Source organism: Pteropus alecto, unplaced genomic scaffold (assembly GCF_000325575.1).
Source record: "Pteropus alecto unplaced genomic scaffold, ASM32557v1 scaffold11, whole genome shotgun sequence".
Lineage (NCBI taxonomy): Eukaryota > Metazoa > Chordata > Mammalia > Chiroptera > Pteropodidae > Pteropus > Pteropus alecto.
This window is the reverse complement of record NW_006431956.1, coordinates 12,278,833-12,298,836: the sequence shown is the minus strand read 5'-3', so window position 1 is coordinate 12,298,836 and position 20,004 is coordinate 12,278,833. Positions and strand designations below refer to the sequence as shown.

General features: G+C 37.5%; 1 protein-coding gene across 1 annotated transcript in view; it reads left to right on the top strand.

Moving 5' to 3' along the window:
- Positions 1-7,537: 7,537 nt before the first annotated feature.
- Positions 7,538-20,004, top strand: part of DNAJC1 (DnaJ heat shock protein family (Hsp40) member C1) — a 186,782-nt gene continuing 174,315 nt past the window's right edge. The window contains exon 1 of the mRNA XM_006906999.3: positions 7,538-8,052. Within this exon, the coding sequence (XP_006907061.1) occupies positions 7,849-8,052 (204 nt within the window). The 5' untranslated portion in view covers positions 7,538-7,848. The remainder of the gene's footprint in view (positions 8,053-20,004) is intronic.

The following is a 20,004-nucleotide window of genomic DNA, read 5'->3' as shown; positions in this document are numbered from 1 at the left end:
GAAAAGGGAACCCTCATACACTACTGGCGGGACTGCAAACTGGTACAGCCACTATGGAAAACAGTATGGAGGTTCCTCAAAAAACTAAGAATTGACCTACAATATGACCCAGCAATCTCTCTACTGGGTATTTACACCGAAGACTTGAAAACCCATATCCAAACAAATATTTGCACATCGATGTTCATAGCAGCATTATTTACAGTAAGCCAGGACATGGAAGCAACCAAAGTATCCTACGATAGATGACTGGCTCAAGAAGCTGTGGTACATTATACAATGGAATATTACTCAGCCGTAAGAGATGAAATACTGCCATTTGCGACAACATGGATGGACAATCGAGATAATCATGTTAAGCAAAATGAGCCAGACAGAAAATTTGAAAATCACATATCATCACTTATATGTGGGATATAAACCTAAAAGCAACAAATGAACAGGACAAACAAACAAGAGACTCATGGACATGGACAATGTACTAGTGGTTACTAGAAGGGCGGGACGAGGGGAAAAAATTAGAAAATAAAATGTTAAAAACATGTTAAACGAAATAAAATAAAATAAAATAAAATTTAAAAATAATTAAAAAATAAAAAATAAAAACCCTCTGTGAGCAAAAATAATAGAGAATTATATATTGGAAGTGGAGAGAGATGAAGCTAAGCCACAGTTGTGGTAAAAGAATTTAAATTTCTCATATCTAACCATTTGGAACTAAATTTTCCTTAATCTATCTCTATTTGTTTCCATGTTGATCATACTGCTAATTTAGTATTATTTTAAAATGCTGCCTCCTTTTCATATATTTAATAGTAGGCATTTATGAAGCATGGAATTTCAATGCATAAACTAATGCCTTAGCTATGGCCTGTTAACTGAGGTGAATGGCAACTTTGTGCTGTTGTGTGTGTGTGTGTGTGTGTTCCAATTTGGCATCGCAAACAATATTAGGGCACAGAGGCAGAATGCCAAAACCAGCCTGTTCAGACTGAAAGAATAGATGATGAAGAGGTCTGTTAAAATTTTCTTTTGCAGACTAATTGGCGCCTTTGTATATGAGGAAAATACAACGATCACTGTGCTCGAGCTGAATTGAGGCATCAGTAGGAGAGAATGTCCTAGGTTGGTTAAAGCAAAAAGGAGGAAGACTTATTTTCAGATTTTAAAGAGTGATTCAAGCGAGTTACTAGAAACTGTTGAAAAATTAATGGTAATCTTGAAACTGTGAAAGCTGTAAGAAGAAAGTGATTTTAACATGGATTCTATTGTGACACATGAAAGTCTGCGTAAAGCAGAAAACGTCATTGTCTGAAAATACAGAGCTACTTCATTGTAAGACAATGACCATTGAGTCTTTAATGACTAAATCACTGAATGTGAATATTTTCTCTTCCTTTTGTTCAGTTGGGTCACATGCTTTTAATTGGGTATGTATTGTATAACTTTATGACAAGTTTAATAGGAAAATCATGAATAAAATGCTTTATGGAGTTGGAACAAAAAAATTAAACTGGTTTTTAGAACTGGTCATTATTTTATAAGGACAATCTTATCTCCCACCATCTTGGGCAAACGAGTGATTGGATAAATTTCTGGTGAAGTGGGCAATCGCAACCTAAATTTTATAATACATGGCTTAAAGACATATCTAAATATGTAAGAATAGATGAGATTTATTTATAGAACCCTTAATACAATATAGATGGAGGCTTCCCATAAAATAACAGTAACATTTAAATAACAATTATGATGTGCCAGGCACTAATTATTGAATACACAACAACCTTATAATTTTGGTAGTAGTATTATCCTAATTTTACATATGAGGAAACTGAAACACAGGGGGATCACCCAGCTAGTAAGTGGTAGACTAGGATTCAAATTTAATCAGCCTGGCACTAGAATCTATGCTCTTACACACTATGAGATTATTTGAGTAAATAGTACATTATTCAGAGAAGTGACAACCACAGTGTCAACATGCTAGAAATATATTTATTATTTACAACATGAATAACATCTGTATTTATGAGGAACTTCAAAAGGATTAAAATTCAATACTGCAATAAAAAAGGGATTATTTTCCATGGTGCTTCCCCAAAATAATATTTCTCTAACCTTCGTCAACTCAATATAAATTTGTGAGTGGTGTTTGGATAAATAAATTACTGTGTGAAGATACTATTCCATGAAAGAACAATGATACCTTAGATCTTCAAGTCCACATATTTGAGAAACAGCCATAAAGGGGCAAAAGAGAAAATTTTAAGATTTAATGAGAGCCTGACATTTCAAAATCTTAGGGTAAATAGGCCACTTAAATGATGATTTTAAGAAAAGTTTGGATTTTTTCTATATGAGGTATTGTACTCAGTTCTGTTTGAGATAGTGGTTAAACCTGATCTTACCCAAAAGTGAGGGCTAGACTACCAGATGGCTTATCTAAACCTCTTAAAGTCCAATTGTCTCTGAAATTACCAGTGCTCTTTCACATTTCCCTCCTTGGAAAGTATAGTGGTCCTTGTGATGTTCAAGTTCATGTATAACAAGATCGAAACTCTTTTCATCAGCCTCTATGTAGATGACCCATCCAACACCCTAGATTCTTCCTGCTCTCCTCATCGCCAGTGGTATATTCTACCGATACATCTTTGCCACACACCGCCTTGGTCATACCTTGAACCTCATCAACACTAGAACCTACAAACTAATGAAAAAAATTTTTAAGTCTTTATATATGTGCTAATATGTTCCCAGCTCACTTCATAAGTGCCATGTTGAAAACAATTAGGTGTCATTGAGACCTTCACTCTGGGTTTATTCTGTGGTTATTTATGTACCCCCTTATGTTGAACATTTTACTCATTACTTTTCTGTCTTCCTAAGGCTCCAAATGGTCTTTGAAGTTACCACCTTCACTACATCCTGCGCGTTTTTCTACAGTTCGACTATTATGGTTTATTTGTTTTTGTTTTTTCAGAGCTTGTTATGGGGTTGTTTTCTTCTTTTCCATTTTTAAACAGCCTTATTGAGATATAATTGACAAACTACATAGTTCACCCATTTAAAGTAGACAAGTTAATGTTTGTTAGTATACCTACAATTATGCAACCATCACTATAATCTAATTTTAGAACATTTTCATACTCCCTAAAAGAAATTCCATACCTGTTAGTAGTCAATCCCCAACCTCCCCGAACTCCAGTCCTAAGTAACCACTAACCTATTTTCTGTCTGTAAATTTGCCTATTCTGAACATGTCATATAAATGGAATCATACAATATATGGTCTTTTGTAACTAACATCTTTCATTTGGCATACTGTTTTCAAGGTTCACTCATGTTATAGTACGTATCGTACTTCATTTTGTTTTATTGCCGAATAATATCCCATTGTATGGATATACCACTTTTTGTTTATTCATTTAACAGTTGATGGGCATTTGGGCTGTTTCCCACTCCTTGGTTATTACAAATCATGCTGCTGTAAACATTTGTGTACAAGTTTGTGTGTGGCCATTGTTTTCATTTTTCTGGTTTCATTTTCCACCCAGGAGTGGAATTGTTGGGTCATATAGTAACTATATTTAGTATATGGAGAAATTGCCACACTGTTTTCCTAAACAGTGTGGCAATTTCCCAAAGGGCTGCATCATTTTGTATTCCCACCAGCAGTATATGGGGGTTCCAATTTCTCTACGTCTTCACTATACTACTTCATTTGCTGTCATTTTGATTACAACCATCTACTGGATGATATCTTTTTGTAGTTTCGATCTGCATTTTCCTAATGGCTAATGATTTGAACATCTTTTCATGTACTTATTAGTCATTTGTATATATTTTTTCAAGAAATGTCTGCTCAAATCCTTTACCCATTTTTAAAAAAGTTGAGTTGTAAGAATTTTTTTTACATATTCTGTATATGAGTTTCTTATTAATTATATGAGTCACAAATATTTCTCTCATTCTCTTGGTTGTCTTTTTTACTTTCCCAATGGTATTGTTTGTGACACAAAAGTTTCAAATTTCAATTTATCTATTTTTTCCTTTCCCACTTGCTTATGGTGTCATATCTAAGGAACCTTTGGCTAACCCTAAGATTTACTTGTACTTTTTCTTTTAAGAGTTTTGTAGTTTTAGCACTTACATTTAGGTCTGCAATCTATTCTGAGTTAATTTTTTTCTCACCTGTGGGTTTATATCTTTTATTTGTTTTGCAAAATTCTTTGCCATTATGTTGACAAATATTGTTTCTGCCTCATTTTCTCTCTCTTTTTCTAGGACTCCAGTTACACGTATGGTACATTCATTCACTGTGTCCCATGTACCTTTTAAGCTCTGTTCTATCTCTCCATTTTTTTCTCTGTGCTTCATTTGTGTATTTTTCTTGACCTGTCCTTAAATTTACTAATCCTCTGTTCTGCTGTCTCCAGTCCGCTATTAAACTATCCATTAAGTTCTTGATTTCAAATATTATATTTTTTCAGTTTGAGGTTTTCCATTGATTCTTTTTTATGGATTCAATTCTCTGTTAAACTTCTGCATCTTTTAAGCCGCTTGGTCTACTTTTTCTTCTATTTTATCATCTATGACTCTATTCTATAATAGTTATTTCAAAATTCTTATCTGGATTCCAATATCTGGCTTATCTATGATTCTTCTGTTATTTATTTTTTCTTGATTATTTGTCAAATTTTCCTACTCTTCTCATAATTTTTTATCATATGCCATACTTTCATGTTAAAGGCTTATAGAGAATACAGTTGAAGTTATTTCCCCCTAGAGATGAAAATACACAAGTAGAGTGAAAGTCAGAGACTTAGCTGTGTTGGAATTGGGTTGCAGTTTTAGTAAGACTCGTTCCACTTATGGTTTTGCTCTGTTCCTTGGTTGTGATTCCTCTGGGCTTTCAGTAGATGTCTATCTCCTCAGCCCTGGAGTTTCAGTTCTGCCTTTGAATAATTTCAAACTCAGATCTTTAGCCTCCTACTCACACGACTTCAGAAATATGGTAAATGGTTTGAAGGAGATGACTGCCTGTATATTTGAAGCAGACTCCTTTTTTCTAGGTAGTGTTTGTTTTGTATGCATTGGTAAAATGTGAGGAGATTTTACTCTGCCTATCAGACTCAGTCTTGCAGTGTCCCGTACCATTCCAGAATTCAGCAAATGCCCTTGTGGGAAAGCTGGGTATATGTTTGGGGTTCCTGTATATTTCCAATCCATCACACAACTCACATGACTGTTAAACATTTCACTGGTTTCTCTTTTCCTGTGTAAAATCCCTCTACCCAGGCCAATGTTGATCAGCCCAGGCCCAAAATCAATAAATATCACCAGCAAAGAAAACAGCTGGCAATTGTCAGCTCACTTAGTCCAGGCACAGCAAAAGATTTCCGGTTGCATTGTCCTTTGTAGGACAATGACTGAAAATGTGAAGATGCCAAACTAGAAATCTAAATGTGAATAACACTGTGGTCTTTGCAGAGACCTGGGCCAGAAGAAGCAAGAACATCATTTCAGAGTAGACAAGTGTCATTGAATTGGAACAGGATGAAGCTTTAAGAGCAATACCTTACGGCAGTGAGAAGCAATAGCAATACTGTCTTGATCAGACTCCAGTTCTTTTTCAGCTTGGTTTTAGATGAAGTCCCTGGGTTCTTGAACAACATAAGAGTAGAACTCAAGACAGAAATACTAGACCATCTGCTAAAAGATTAGACTAGAATTCCAGATTTGTGGCAACATGGCACCAGTTTCGAATGTTATATTTCACATAAACAAATGATCAAATTAGGAGAAAAGATGAATGTTGGGATATTATGTAAAACTAATCCTTAAGATTATTACTTTCATCTTGTTTTGATGTTTTACTCATTGAATAAGCAGTAAGCTAATTTAGAGAGTTGGTAGAGATGCCTTTCACTTTAAGAAAACTGATATATTAAAAAGCAAGCAAAAAAACTGGAGTGGGGGAAATAGTGGTGAGAGATATTGATTGGTTTCAATTCAATTAATTGAAAGCTGGATGTGTTACACATTGTACTTACCACTGGAGATACACAGAAAAACGATAAACTCTTGCTTTGGACTGAATATATGTTGAAATCCCGCAACTAGATTTATATGTTGAAACCCTGATCCCCAACGTGATAGTGTTTGGAGGTGGGATACTTGGGAGATAATTAGTACCCTTATAAGAGAAAACACAAGCTCTTTCCTTCCCTTACACCACCACTCCCACCATGTGAGGGTAGAGCAAGGCCATCTGCAACCAGGAGAAAGGCTCTTACCAGAACTCGACTGTGCTGATGCCCTGATCCTGGATTTCCTGCCTCAAGAACTGTGATAAATAAATGTCTGTAGTTTAAGCCTCCCAGTCTGTGGTATTTTGTTTTAGCAGCCCTCGCAGACTAAGACACCCCTGCTGTTGTATAAGCCTCATGGTGAATTTAAAGTGTAATTAATTCAAGCATATGTATTTTAAGCAAGATATACTGGCATTCATTTATGACTATTTAAAATATTTTTAAAACTGCGATAATAGAATTTCTTCAGTAAGATTTATTTCTTAGTTTTTCTAACCTTTATCAAACATAATATATTCTTATTATGAGAGTGAAAGTCGTTTTATCATTCCCCTATTGAATTTAGTTTAACTGGCCAGATCCAAAATGGGAAAAACACAGTTTTCAAAACTGGTCAAGCACCATGAGTTATACAAGCATTTCTGTTGTTGTTGTTGTTCCTTTTTACATCCTCAACAAGAATATAGAGTCAAGGAGGAGAAATGTGAGGAGGCTAAGAAGAAAATAAGGTTCACTCAAGAAAAGCAATAGTGGTGGAAGAAAGAAATTAAAAAGAGACTGAGCAGAAGCTATGTAGGACTAGGAGGTAAGACATTGGTGGGAAAGAGGTTTTTATAGTCTGTATGTCTTTAAAAACACATCAGTTGAGAAAGGAAGTTGGTTAAGGTGGATAAACCACGCTTCCTCCAAGACCATGATTGAGTCACCATTATTAATTCTACCAGGCTGCCTATTTTATGGTATACTATCTATAAATCTTAATTCATAATCAGAAGTATACAATTTTTGTTTTGGTCCGAATTGCATTTCTGCTTCACCTCTCACAGGACACTCCAAACCACTCCCTAGATTTGCCCCTTTTAGGCCCTGGGTTCAATTCCTCCTCTATTTTTGCTGATGGAATAATGAAATGGGTGGCACAGAGTCCATAATCATTAAAATCGCTTTCGGCTATGCTTTTGGTTTTCAGTATCTGGGGGAGGGTAAGAAGGTAGCTGTTTCAGGGGACATTTATACTTGGCATGTTCCCGGTAAATGCGTGATGTCCGTATCTCTTAATCTGTGGAAACACACGTTCAGCTTCTAGGTGCTCACCAGCCACTGACAGGCTTTTCTCGGAGGCCCAGATCTGGGGCGCCCGGCTTCCCCACTTCCGGCCCCGCCCTCTCCCCTGCGGTTGCTAGGAGACCTGTGATGTCACCGGAAGCGGGGCCTGGGATAGGCTAAAGCGAGGGGAAACCTGCCCCCTCCGCAACCTCAGCGCCCGGCGCTGGCTCTCCAGCTGTTTGTAGGCCTGGGGGTGAGGGTCCGCGCGAGCGGGAGAGAGAGAGAGAGAGAGAGAGCCGGCCGCGTCCGCCCGCCGCCGCTGCTGCTGCTCCGCCTCCGGTAAGGGCCGCCGGGAGGGCGACTCTGCTGCTGCTGCCGCCCGTGCTCCTGACTGCCGGGCACTGTTCCCACAGCCCGCGCTGTCCGCCACGTCCCCGGTGTCGGCCGACGGCACAGCGTGGCGGGTGACCTTTCGGAGCCCGGCGCGATGACGGCTCCCGGCTCCGGGCGGGCTCGGCTTCCCCGGCGCCGCGGGCTCGGGCTCGTGCAGTTCCCGCCGCCGCTGCTGCTGTTACTGCTGTTGCTGGCGGCCGCGGGGCCGGCGCGCGGCTGGGAGAGCGGCGACCTGGAGTTGTTCGACTTGGTGGAGGAGGTGCAGCTCAACTTCTACCAGTTCCTCGGGGTGCAGCAGGTAAGCCTGGCCGCCGGCCCGCCGGAGGGCGGCGCCTCGGGGCAGATACGTGCGGCTCCGGACGGGAAGGAGGGGGCGGGGCGGGCTTGGCCCGGGTTCTTGCGGGGCAGCGGGCACTGCGGCCCCGACGTGGCCATCCTGGGCCCCGGCTGCGCTCGTCGGCCCGGTCCTCGCCGCGGTCTCCTCGTCCCCTCAGCCTCAGAAGGAATTGTCCTCCTTCCCTGCGTCCTCTCCGCCCTGCTCCCCTTCTCAGGTGGGGGTCTCAGTGCCAGGCTGGACCATGCCACCAGCCTGGGGTGGTGATGCCCTGTCTTTCCTCTGCCGTTCTAGGGGAATAGCCTTCCACCCAGTTGTACTGGAGGAAGAAGGAGGAGTGGTGTGTGGGAAACAGTAGTCCTGTCTCTAAATTTTCACCTTCCCAGTTACACCTAAACCTTATGGTTATTTTAGCTGCCTCTTTCCTCTGCCTTTCCGGGAAGATAGGAATGCACTTTGGTCGGCGTCTGTGTTGCAGAAGTTTTTCTCGCGCTGTACTTTGAAATCTATTTCGCCTATCGGATAGGGGTTCGTATTACCGTTTAGAAATCTGGAGGAATTTGAAGCTTCTGCCGTGTTGGTCCTGGAACTCATACAAGGAACCATTAAGTTTCCTGGGCAGTAGAGGCACTTGGGTGCTACAAGAAGAGAAGCCCAACCAGTAGCGCAGGATCGTCGTCTTTTTTCCTTTCGTTTCCTTTCCTTTTTTAGCTTGAAACTTTAACCTGTAAAGTTGGTTGCTCTGTATTTCTACCTTGGGAATGGTGAGTGAGGGAAGATATCCAGTCTCTGTATTCTTCTGCCAGGCAGAAGATGGCATTTCACTGATTTAGAGATTATGGGGTGAAAGTCTTGGAATTTCTCACGAGCCCTTCATAAAATAAAACGCTTTGAATAGTTATGGAGTAAAAAAAAAAATTAAGATTTACCAACAATTGTCATTCGAGGCACACCTCACATGACTGGATATGAAATGTACATTTCCCCCCATGAGTGTAAACACTTTGAGCATAACACTAAAGGGAAATTTACTTTTCAGCTAAATATAATTAAATGTAAAATTGCTGTTGCTGTGGCGTCATGATTTTAACGAATTTCATTTTTGTAAGTTATTGAAGTATAAGCATTCACATTTGAATTCTTAGGTGCAAACAATTATGTATTAACAGTCTGTATTCATTATCTTCACCTGGTGCCACTCCTTGCTCATAGAAACAAATATATCTCATTACCAGGTAAATGATGCAACATGTGTGAAAATCATGTGTGAAAACTCCAAAGGGTTTAAGAATGCCTTTAATATTGATAATATTTGTTAGAATTTATCATGATTGACAATTCTGAAGATAGAGGGTGTCTTATACATAACCTGTCTAAAGATCTTGAAGATGCTTTCCAGTTATTCATGGAAAATTAACCTCCTTTAAGAGAATACAGAAACTTAATAGCACTAGTTTAAATTTTAGATTATGTAATCTAGCTTGCATGTGAACTGTCATACAATTTTCATTTATAATTTCATGCAATTTAATTTGCAGAATAAATTAAACAGCGTGAATAACCAGAATATTTAACTATATGGGCAAAGATGGGAAAATAAAAAAAGCTTAGATAATCGAGAAGATTCTATGTAGAGGTAAAATTTTAAAGAAGGATCCAGAAAATTGTTTTAATCTGTGTTTCTTTACCCAGCTTTGTTGAAATTGAAACGAATGCCAGAAGAAATTTTATTCTACCTAAGCAGAGAAATTGATTGGAATAAGTTCTTTACACAATCTTAGCTTTCTCGGAAGAGGGTCACAGGACCAGCAACTTGGTAGAGACAAATACTGCCTAAGTCCTTAATGTGTAATTTCAGGCCAGAGCCAACTAATCTTTCAGTGACTAGCCAAATGTGGGAACCAGGACAAAGTAGGTAGGTTACTCAGAGTGGTGACCTGGCTCTCATACTCATCAGTTTTGTTGTCATTCATTCAACAGAGATTTATTGGGTGCATACTATATTTTAAGCACTGGGAGTTGGCCGGTATATAACTCACATTTTAGTAGGGAGAAACAGATAGTAACAACCAAACAAGTAAATGTCAGTTGGTCAAAGACCTCTGAGGGAAGGGGGTGAGCCATGTCGGTAAGTGAGGGAGGAACATTCAAGGAATGCAGACTGTGAGTGCAAAGGCCTTGTGGCAGGAGCTTGCTTAGTGTTTGAGAAATAGCAAGGCAGCCAGCATGGCTGGAGCGGGGTGAACGAGGACAGTGATGGGAGATGAGATCAAAGTCATGGGGGTCAGGGGATGATCTTGTCGGGCTTTGTGAGACATTATAAAGACTTTGGCTAATACTTATAAGTAAGTTGGGTGTCTTGGAGGGGGGGCGTTGAACAGAAAAGGTACGAGATTTTTACTTAGTTTCAAAATGATCACTTTATTCCATGAATTGTTTGTATGTACGTCATTAGCTATTTAGAGGGGTAATTTTGTAGAATGTAGATTGCACCTGAGTCATGCAAAGTGGTCAGATTCTGGATTTAATAGGAACATAGAGCTGGCAGGATTTTACTGATTGTTTGAATGGGGGATAGGGGGAAAAAGGTTGAGGATAATTTTAACGCTTTGGCCTCAGTAATTGAATAAATACTTGTGTAGTTGCAGTTGCCATTTACTAAGATGGAGAAGCCTGGAATAGAAGCAGGATTGGTTGAGGAAAAATCAAGAGTTTGGTTTGAGTCATGCCAAATTTGTGGTGTCTGTTTAACATTCAGGTGGAACTGGCATATAAGCAGTTGGTTATATAACTCTAGAGTTACAAGAAGAAATATTTGGACTGTAGATAAAAATTTGGCATTCCCTGGCACTTAAGACGGCAATTTGAAGCCACAAAACTGGGTAAGTTCATCAGGAGAGTGAATGTAAAAAAAGAAAAGGTCTGGGAGCTAAACTTTGGAGTTTCCAAACTTTAAGAGTCAGGCAGATGAGGAGGAACCAGCAATGGGGAGGGAAAAGGAACAGCCAGTGAAAAAAGAGGCAAACTAAGATGGGCTCTTTTAAGTCACGTGAGGAAGTATTTGAAAGAGGAGAAAGTGATCAGCTGGGTTAAATGATGATAATTCAAATAAGATGAGTTCTGAAAACTGGCTGTTGAACCTAACAATGGAGGTCATTGGCTGCCTCATCAAGAGTTATTTCGGTGGAGCAGTGAGATTAATCTGATTAGACTGGGTTCAGGAGAGAAGGAAAGGGAAGAATCAGACACAATTAATACACAAAGTGCTTTTGAGATATTTATACCCCAGACTAGAAACCAGAGATGATAGTGACTGAACGTGGCATCTGTTTTATCCCCTGTCACTCAGGTCTAAGATACTTAGCTCAGTCATTCCCTAAACTCTATAATTGGAATAATTGATGACTTTAAGAACTTGCACCAGGCCACTTTCTGACTCAGGTCTTTGGGCAATTTAGTTGCCTCATTTTTAGGACAAATAGTATCTTCTTTATTTACTTTATAGTTAGAAACATAGTAGACACTTAAATTTTTATTGAGTGATAAAATATAAACATGGTAACTAAAACTAAAACGTTTCTATTCTCTGCTACGAGTTTTTACTCAATAGGTTATATTTATATATGGTCCTTTATAGCTCTCATACAGCAAAGGAATCCCTTTCCATGTGTTCCTAGATTTCAAATCTGTCCTAGAAGCTTTAGAAGAGATTCTAGAAGTCTTTAAGAAGGGTTGTATAGAGGTGACATATGGGAGGTTCAGCTTACTTTTAGAAAGTCTTTAATTGTTCACAAGACATTCCAATTTAGATTTGGCATCTTTTTGAGGAGATAGGGTGGAAGATTAGAGTGTAGGAAAAAAAGATATGTTACTGAAATATCTTTCATTAGTAGCTTACATTCTAGGTCTTCTAAAAGCTCATGCTCCTTGGACACGTGTCTTGTGGAGTCAGTGGTAATTCTGCATTTTTTTCATTGTCTACTGGGGAATGACTTTCCTTATACTTTGTACAGTATTCAAGACAACAATAAATACTCATTTTTAAAAATCCGTGAATTGAAATTGTGACAAGCTAAGTCAGTTTAGATTTTGCAGTGTTTTCTGACGAAGTCAGAGTAGTCTTCCTGGTGCCAGTCAGCCATTACAGAGTCCTGTTTGTTAATAGAGCAAGAAAATGTGCTGCTTTCTCCTATGATTTTTTTTTTAGAACTGTATTCTTACATTCAAATGAATGCTACAACTTGGTTAATAGAAGAAAAGCTATTAAGTGCCATGTGCTTACAAAATGTTGGATTTTAATTTTTTAATCAAAATCAATAAACCCTTGAAGTTCTTTCAAATATACAGAATATGTAAATTTACAGATTAGTAGCCTGTGTAGGGGAAAGACAATCACTGACCACTCACCCTATATCTGGGATAGGGACTTCCCTGAAGAAATACTGCTGTCTCTCGACACATCTCTACGTCTTTCCGTGGAGAAGTGACCTTGTTGGAGGGTGATTGCCTTTCATCTGTTTTGCTTGATTGGGGAGAGCTAATCAATTAAAAAGCTGTAAGCCATAGGAATCAGTCTCTTCTCTGCCCAGACCAGTGAGGCAGTTATTCCAGCTAGACTTTCTCTTGAGCATGCTGTCTCAAAGTCTAGACTGGAGAGGAGAGGGCGAAAATTGCTAGCAAGGCCATTTGGCCCCCATACCTAATCTAAATTCACCAGTCGCTTTTCAGCAATAAAGATGATATTTGATCTCTATCTGCCTGACTTCTCTGTCAGTTTTTTGGATGTTAAAAGCATGATATCATTAAGGAAGCCTTCTCAAACTGAGTCATAGCCCTTTTTTTTTTTTTTTTTAGCAGCAAAGATGAAGATCTCTTGCATAAATGACTGGTGAACCTGTACTGTGATTATCATTTGTGTCTGGTGATTCTTGTGGGGATTCCACTGAGTTTATGCTGTTAGTTGAATATAGTTCAGTCATTCTCCATTATGTCAAGTCCCTTATAAGTCTATAGTGTAATTGCTTCTTCATTTTTATTGTGGAGTCCAAACTTATTTGTTAATGTGGAGAGAGGGAGATATACATAATCTGGAATAGTAGATGACCTTCCAGTCATTTATATTTCTGATGCAGGCAAATCATGTGTAGAGTTAGAACTGAGTAAATACTTGTATAATTGTATATATCTTTGCATCAGATTGGATTATCGTAAAATTAGTTTACTTTCCTTATGTACACACTGTTTAGCGGAGGTTGCCTGGGCATATTTTATGGAAGAAAGCAAGTCTATTGTGAAATTTTTGCCATGTAATCCAGAACTGATAGAACAGAAATCCTCTTTTAGTTGTAAGTTTTCTTTTTCCTTTATGCTTTTCTGAGTTTTATTTTTCTTTACACTGATTATGAGAATGCTCCTATAATATTTTGTCTTTTATTACATAGATACACTCTAAGTTGAACTGGGAAATTTGGATGGCCTCTCTTAAAATTATTTTTATATAGGTCACCATTTTACCCAGTGATTGGTGTAATGTGGTGAATTTAAAAATCATGTTTTATTCAGAGTTAAGAATAAAACAGAGGGTGGGACGAAGGTGAGGGTAGATATTTCGCTTGATGATTGCCGAGAGGAGAACATACAGTTTTAAGTAACTCCGGTACAAGTAGTTTGATGAAGTGCCTAGTATCTGTATTAACTCTTAACTCTGTGATAAGCTTTGTTATGTTTTCTGTCAATGAACTGCTTATTCCACAAACCGTTACTATATCATCTTGGGAATATAAGCCAGGCATTATTGGGTCTATTTGGACAGACTTAAAAACAATTCTGAAGCTTTTCTTGTATCGTGGTGTGCAGAGATGGCAGGAAAGGAGCTGCAGTGAAAAGAAAGACTTCGAGATGGGTGAGCCAGGACCCTAGACCATTTCGTAATGAAGCTGTAGTTATACATATTTTCAAAACTCTTTATTTTCATCAAAACACTTAATTTTGAAAGATGGGTCGTATACTAATGAATGTAAAAATATGATTCCTATGTTTCAAGTAACATTTTATGTGCAGTTATTTTCAATTACCACACTTTTAATTAACAAATAAAAAGATTAGTATCTAGGGTCTTTTCTGATTTTTAAGTAGTGTTTTGCGTTAATAGTTGGTGATTAAATTTGACTCAAGGAAGTTAATATATTTGTATAATGTAGGATGGTTGGAAATTGTGATTTTATTTGTACTTAAGTATATCATATCTTATTGTACTTTAGATCTTTTATATATGGTAGGAAATAGACTTCCTGTGTATAAAGCATTTCAGTTTAAACATTTTATGACATTCAAATGATTGCCATGCTATGCAGTTCTATCGTAGTTATACAGGATTAATGTGTGACTTTTTGTATCACACCTTCAGAAATATAAAGTTTAACTTTGAGTAAATTAGATTGATTTTCAAATTAGTTATTGTGGAAAGCCTCACAGTTTTCAACAATGCCGTCATCTCAAAACATCATTGAAACTTCTTATTTTTGCCTTCAAAGCCTGCAGCATACTTGGTAGATTATTCTCATTAACGATAAATCTTTAAGATGGATTTGATTTTTGTCTCTAGTTAATAGTCATTTTGAGCTAAACTTGATGACTAAATTGGATTAGTAAGCTTGGATAAATACAATTTGGATTGATAAAGAGTTCTGGGTATAAATTTCACTTCAGGCTTGTAAACTGGCTTGAGGAGTATACTCAAAGAAGAGTTCCAGAGAAGTTTGGAGGGATAGCAACATGAAATAAATCTATAGCCTTACAAAGCAACAGAATGCATTTCAGGAAGTGACTTTGGAGGTAATCTTTATTACCTACAGGAGAAAAATATATAAATTAAAAATTACCTTAATTTTAGAGTGGGAAAAGATTCTAATTACCTGCCTGCTTTTAATATTTAAAAAAGGGATTATAAAAGTATTCATTATATAATATTTATGTAATAAAGCTAGTTAGAGCAGAATGGCAGAAGAACCAGAATAAATTTTAGGAATAGAGGCAGTAGCTGAGAATAATACCACTGAGGGAGAAAATAGGTAATACTCAGGGAGAAGGAAATGTACACAGAAAAAAGTACAAAAATAAACGATAATTGAGTAATATCTTAGTCTCGTGGCCTGCTTTAGATATTGTCATTAAAATTGTTGAGGGATTGTATTTTCACAACTGTAGGCATAAATAAGAATGAAATATGAGCCAGGTGAAAATAAAATACAGGCTAGATTTTTTTTTTTTTTTTGCAGTGTTTTGCAGAGAATTTTAAAACCAAGCTTCCCGATTGGTGTGCTGCAAGCAACTCCTTTGAGTAGCCCTAACAGTTTACTCCAGTGTGTCTTACAAATATAATTTTCTGTGAAATGCCATAGTATGAAAAGGTTGGAAATGCACTGTGAAGGCCTGCAGTTCTGATTTCTGATGTTTTTCTTCCAGGGAAAAAATTATAAACACACACACACACTCTCTCTCTCTCACTCTCTCTCTCAGTCTCTCACTCTCCTCTCTCTCTTCTCTCTCTCTCTCACTCTCTCACTCTCTCACTCTCCTCTCCTCTCTCTCACAATCAAAATCCTTACTGTACTAAAGATCTTTATTTGGCTCTTACAAAATCAAAAGCATTTAACATATCCGTGAGAGAATCCGGATATAAAAGGAATCAAGAGGCTTTTGATGAATTAGTGTCCTTAAGTTACTTGATTACATACTCCGGATGGTGACCATTAAACATTACCATAATTTGCAATAACTCAAAGGAATACTTTAATGATTTGTAACAGTCCTCTGTGCGAAGAGGATACAAATGACTTTGGAATATATACACAAATTCTGAGTAGTGTTAAGTGATATTTTGTGACACTAAGAGATATGGTAATATCTTACTTACAAATCCTGACTGGCATATATTTTAAATTTTTGACAGATGACAGACATTTTCAAGGCACTGATCCATTAGAGCAGCACTGTGCAATAGATATATAATACAAACTACATATGTTTTAAGTTTTCTAAAAGCTACATTTTTAAAAAGTAAAAAAGAAATGGGTGAAATTGAAATTAATTTTAGTAACATTTAATTCATTGTATCAAAAATATTTTAACATGTAATCACATTTTAAAAAAATTATTAATATAAGACATTTTACATTCTAGCTTTTTCATTAAATGTTCAAAATCTGTTATTTATTTTACATTTATATTTCTAGCATATTTCAATTTGGATACCAAATTTTGATCGAAAATGCTTGATTTTTATTGAGATTTCATACAATGTGCAGCTGACAAGTAGTTTCATGTACCCAAATTCTTCCAAAGTGAAGAATCAGACTCCAAACTTTGCAGTAACTGAATCCAGTATCATTTTTTAAAATTTAAATGTAAATTAAATAAAATTTAAAATTTGGTTTCTGAGTTGCAGTAGCACATTTAAAATGCTCAAATACGGCTAATGACCACCACACGGGGTAGGTAGCTCAGCCTGAGAGATTTAACGTTTCTATATTGTAGAGCTCTATCTAAATATTTTTGGATAATATTAACTGATTACTGTTGCCGTTTTGTCGGAGACGTCGTTTGTAGTTTTCTTTTATGTTTTAACTCAGTGTAGTTTTTGTTGCTTTGTTTTTAGATTGTTCCACTTGTGTTAGATATCATCTTTCTAGTTAGTTATCTGTACATTTTGTTCGTTCTTTTCTTTGGCCTGTAAAGGCTGTTGGTGTAGACCATGCTGCTCTTCTAGGGACTGTGGGTTCTAAACGTCCAAGCGTAGAGGCATGTCTAAGGGAGTTCTCAGGCAGTTTAATTCAAATGGGTCATTGACCTTTGCTGACTTGCCTTTTGTATTTTATAATTCTTAGTGTTGTAACGTAATATATTAGGTCTTTAATGATGCTTTGACAAGAAATCACCAGTGTTCCTTCTTTGTAATTTTAACTTTGATGTTGCTCATTCTCCCTATTTATTCTGAAGCTCATCCGTCAGATAGATATATGGCTAGCTATGAAATAATCATTATACTCTCTAATGTCACCTATTTTGATTTATGTAATATCTTTAATTAAATGTTTTTAAAAAGATGCCCAGGTGCAGTTCTATTTGTGTGCCAGTCTTCTGCTCTCTTTATAATATCCACCAGGGATTCCAGTCATCTTTTTTTAGTAGCCGCCTCTGCCACCTCTAAATAGCTCCTAATAAGTATTGCTTTCCTTTGGACTGAATAATTAATTGCCAGTCTTTTTGCTTTTGCCTTTTGTAATTTCATAAGCAAGTGAGGAAAAGTAGATCCTAATAGTGATGGTTCTTATACCTAGCTACTGTTGTTTTAAATAGTCCTGGTATGAGAAAGAAATTGCACTGGGGTCAGAGATGTTAAAAATGCAATGCTGAGAGAAACACACACACACACACACACACACACACACAAAAATTAAAGAACCAATAATAGAATCTTGAAGATTTCATAAGCAAGTGAGGAAAAGTAGATCCTAATAGTGATGGTTCTTATACCTAGCTACTGTTGTTTTAAATAGTCCTGGTATGAGAAAGAAATTGCACTGGGGTCAGAGATGTTAAAAATGCAATGCTGAGAGAAACACACACACACACACACACACACACAAACAAAAATTAAAGAACCAATAATAGAATCTTGAATTTGGAATAGCTCATAACTGATATCTAATCTATTTCCACTTAGAGGGATCTTCTCTGTGGCCCTCCCAGCAGATGGTCACCCAGCCTGTTTTCCTAATGTCTAACAATGGAGATTATAGAATAATCTCTTAAGATTTTGGAAAATAGTACTCAGTGGAAATTTTGTTCTTACATAAAACCAAAATCGTAATTCTTATACCTACTTTCAACTTCATTTGCAGGCTTCTTTTGGAATGCCCCTGAATATATATTCCCTCTAAATTATTTTGCTGAAATGCCTTAAAATGCACAGGGAAAATAATAACTTGTTGATTCTCTGCACAACAGTAGATTATTTTAAAATAATCACAGTTCCTTGTGTAGCAATTATACCTCAATAAAGCTGTTAAAAATAATAACAAAGGCAAGCTAAGGGGCCTCGATGTTTCACAGCACTTAGATGTGAACCAAGTCTACCTAGAGAAGACCCAAGCCGCCATAGTTATAGTTGTCTGGGAGCTATACTAAGCACCATTCTAGGTTACTGTAAATAATACTCTGAGTTCACGCATTAAAGTCAACAGGAAATTTCTGGAAGTTGATAACCAGGTGATTTGGAATATGCCAGCTTTCAGAATATGGACCACGGGATTAATTTAATTAAAATCGTACCCAGAAGTTGTTACAGACTCTTAAAGCAGGACCTCTATGAACAGTTTTGCGGGTTGTATGTCTGCTCCAAATTCATCATTGTGATATAAAGATGTTTTAGACTTTGAGATTATTATGAAGAATTGTACATAGGTGGTTAAAGTGTGAAGGAAATGATTTTTCTTTCATACTTAAAATGTTATATTTCTTTAGGTAGAATTTCAGTTTTCTGGTTCATTTTGAGTGGGAGTGACTCTCCTTTTTATTCCCCCTCCCTAGGGGCTTTGCAGTGGCTTTCACTCCTTTCCCTGAGATGCCTAGTCAAGAACTAGGTCTTCTATAGGCAGCTTAGGGCTCCCTCCTGAGGTTGTATTGAGGCCATTGCAGATCCAGATACCAGGCCTGCAGATCCTTTGGGCTGGTCTCAACTGTGGTGCTGAAACCATGGCCTCTTAACATCTCAGACCCATAATATTTTATAAGCCGTAACTTCAGGCAGCGGTCTTCTCACTTTTTATTTTATTTTTTTCCCCCACGGTGGTAGAGTCCCACTGCAGCCCTTGATTTCCAGCATAGAGCCTGGCTCTGAGCCCAGGCCTTCTGTACACTCCTTTTAGGCCTCATTACTTGGAGTCAGAGTTCTCATTCCTTCTGCCTACTTGTAGATATGGAGCTCACTAGGCCTGTAGCTTAAGCTATATTTGTAGCTAAAGGTTTCCATTTGTTTTTGTCCCTAGAGCTACTTTAACGAGTTTTCAATCATGGCTATATGTGTATCATTTTCTCTGTTTGAATCTTATCATTGGTGCTTTTTTGGTGTGGGCAGGGGAGGAAGTCCCTCAAATACTTGCAGTGCTACTTTGACCCCAGAGTATGTGTTAAAGCTGCATTTCTTTTGTAATAATTATTTTCCATTCTTGTTTTCCTATTCTCTAAGAACCTTTTGCCACTTATCACCCAGAAGTATAGTCAGGCCTATTATTCACAGCAATGTAAGAGGCTGTTGCTTAGGCATTAAAAGGGACAGTAAGCCATTCAGTCCCTCTCCATATCTGTCCACTCTTCTGAGACTTTATTCAAGTCTGGGTGTCAAAACAGTATAGTGACATTTCTAAAACACTCGGGTCCCACAATCCTACAAGGTTTTGAATATGGTAATAAGTAGATCCATTATCTCAGAGACATATGTGGCCCTGTTTGTGGAGATTCCCAGAGAAGAGAGGCCATGAACTCTGTCTTGAGCCTAGTTAGAAAAATATGCCAGGTGGGGAGATACATGCTGAAACTCAGGCCCATGTCAGAAAAACCACTGCTGGAGGAAATGAATGGTCCTAGAGTTAAATTATATGCAGGTAATTCCATGTTGACTCTTCGTAAATACATACTACTCAGAAACCTCTTATCATGACTCTCTCTTTCTGGGCCTAAATAACGTTACACTCTCTTATACGCAGACTTCACAGTCTCACAAAACAAAAGAGTGAGGGTTAACCTCTTTGGAAACTGTTTAATCAATTTGATGGACAATACTAAAATCGTAGAATTTCAGTGCATATTAGTATATGTTAATAACTCTAAATCTTCACAGTGCTTATAGTTTAGAGG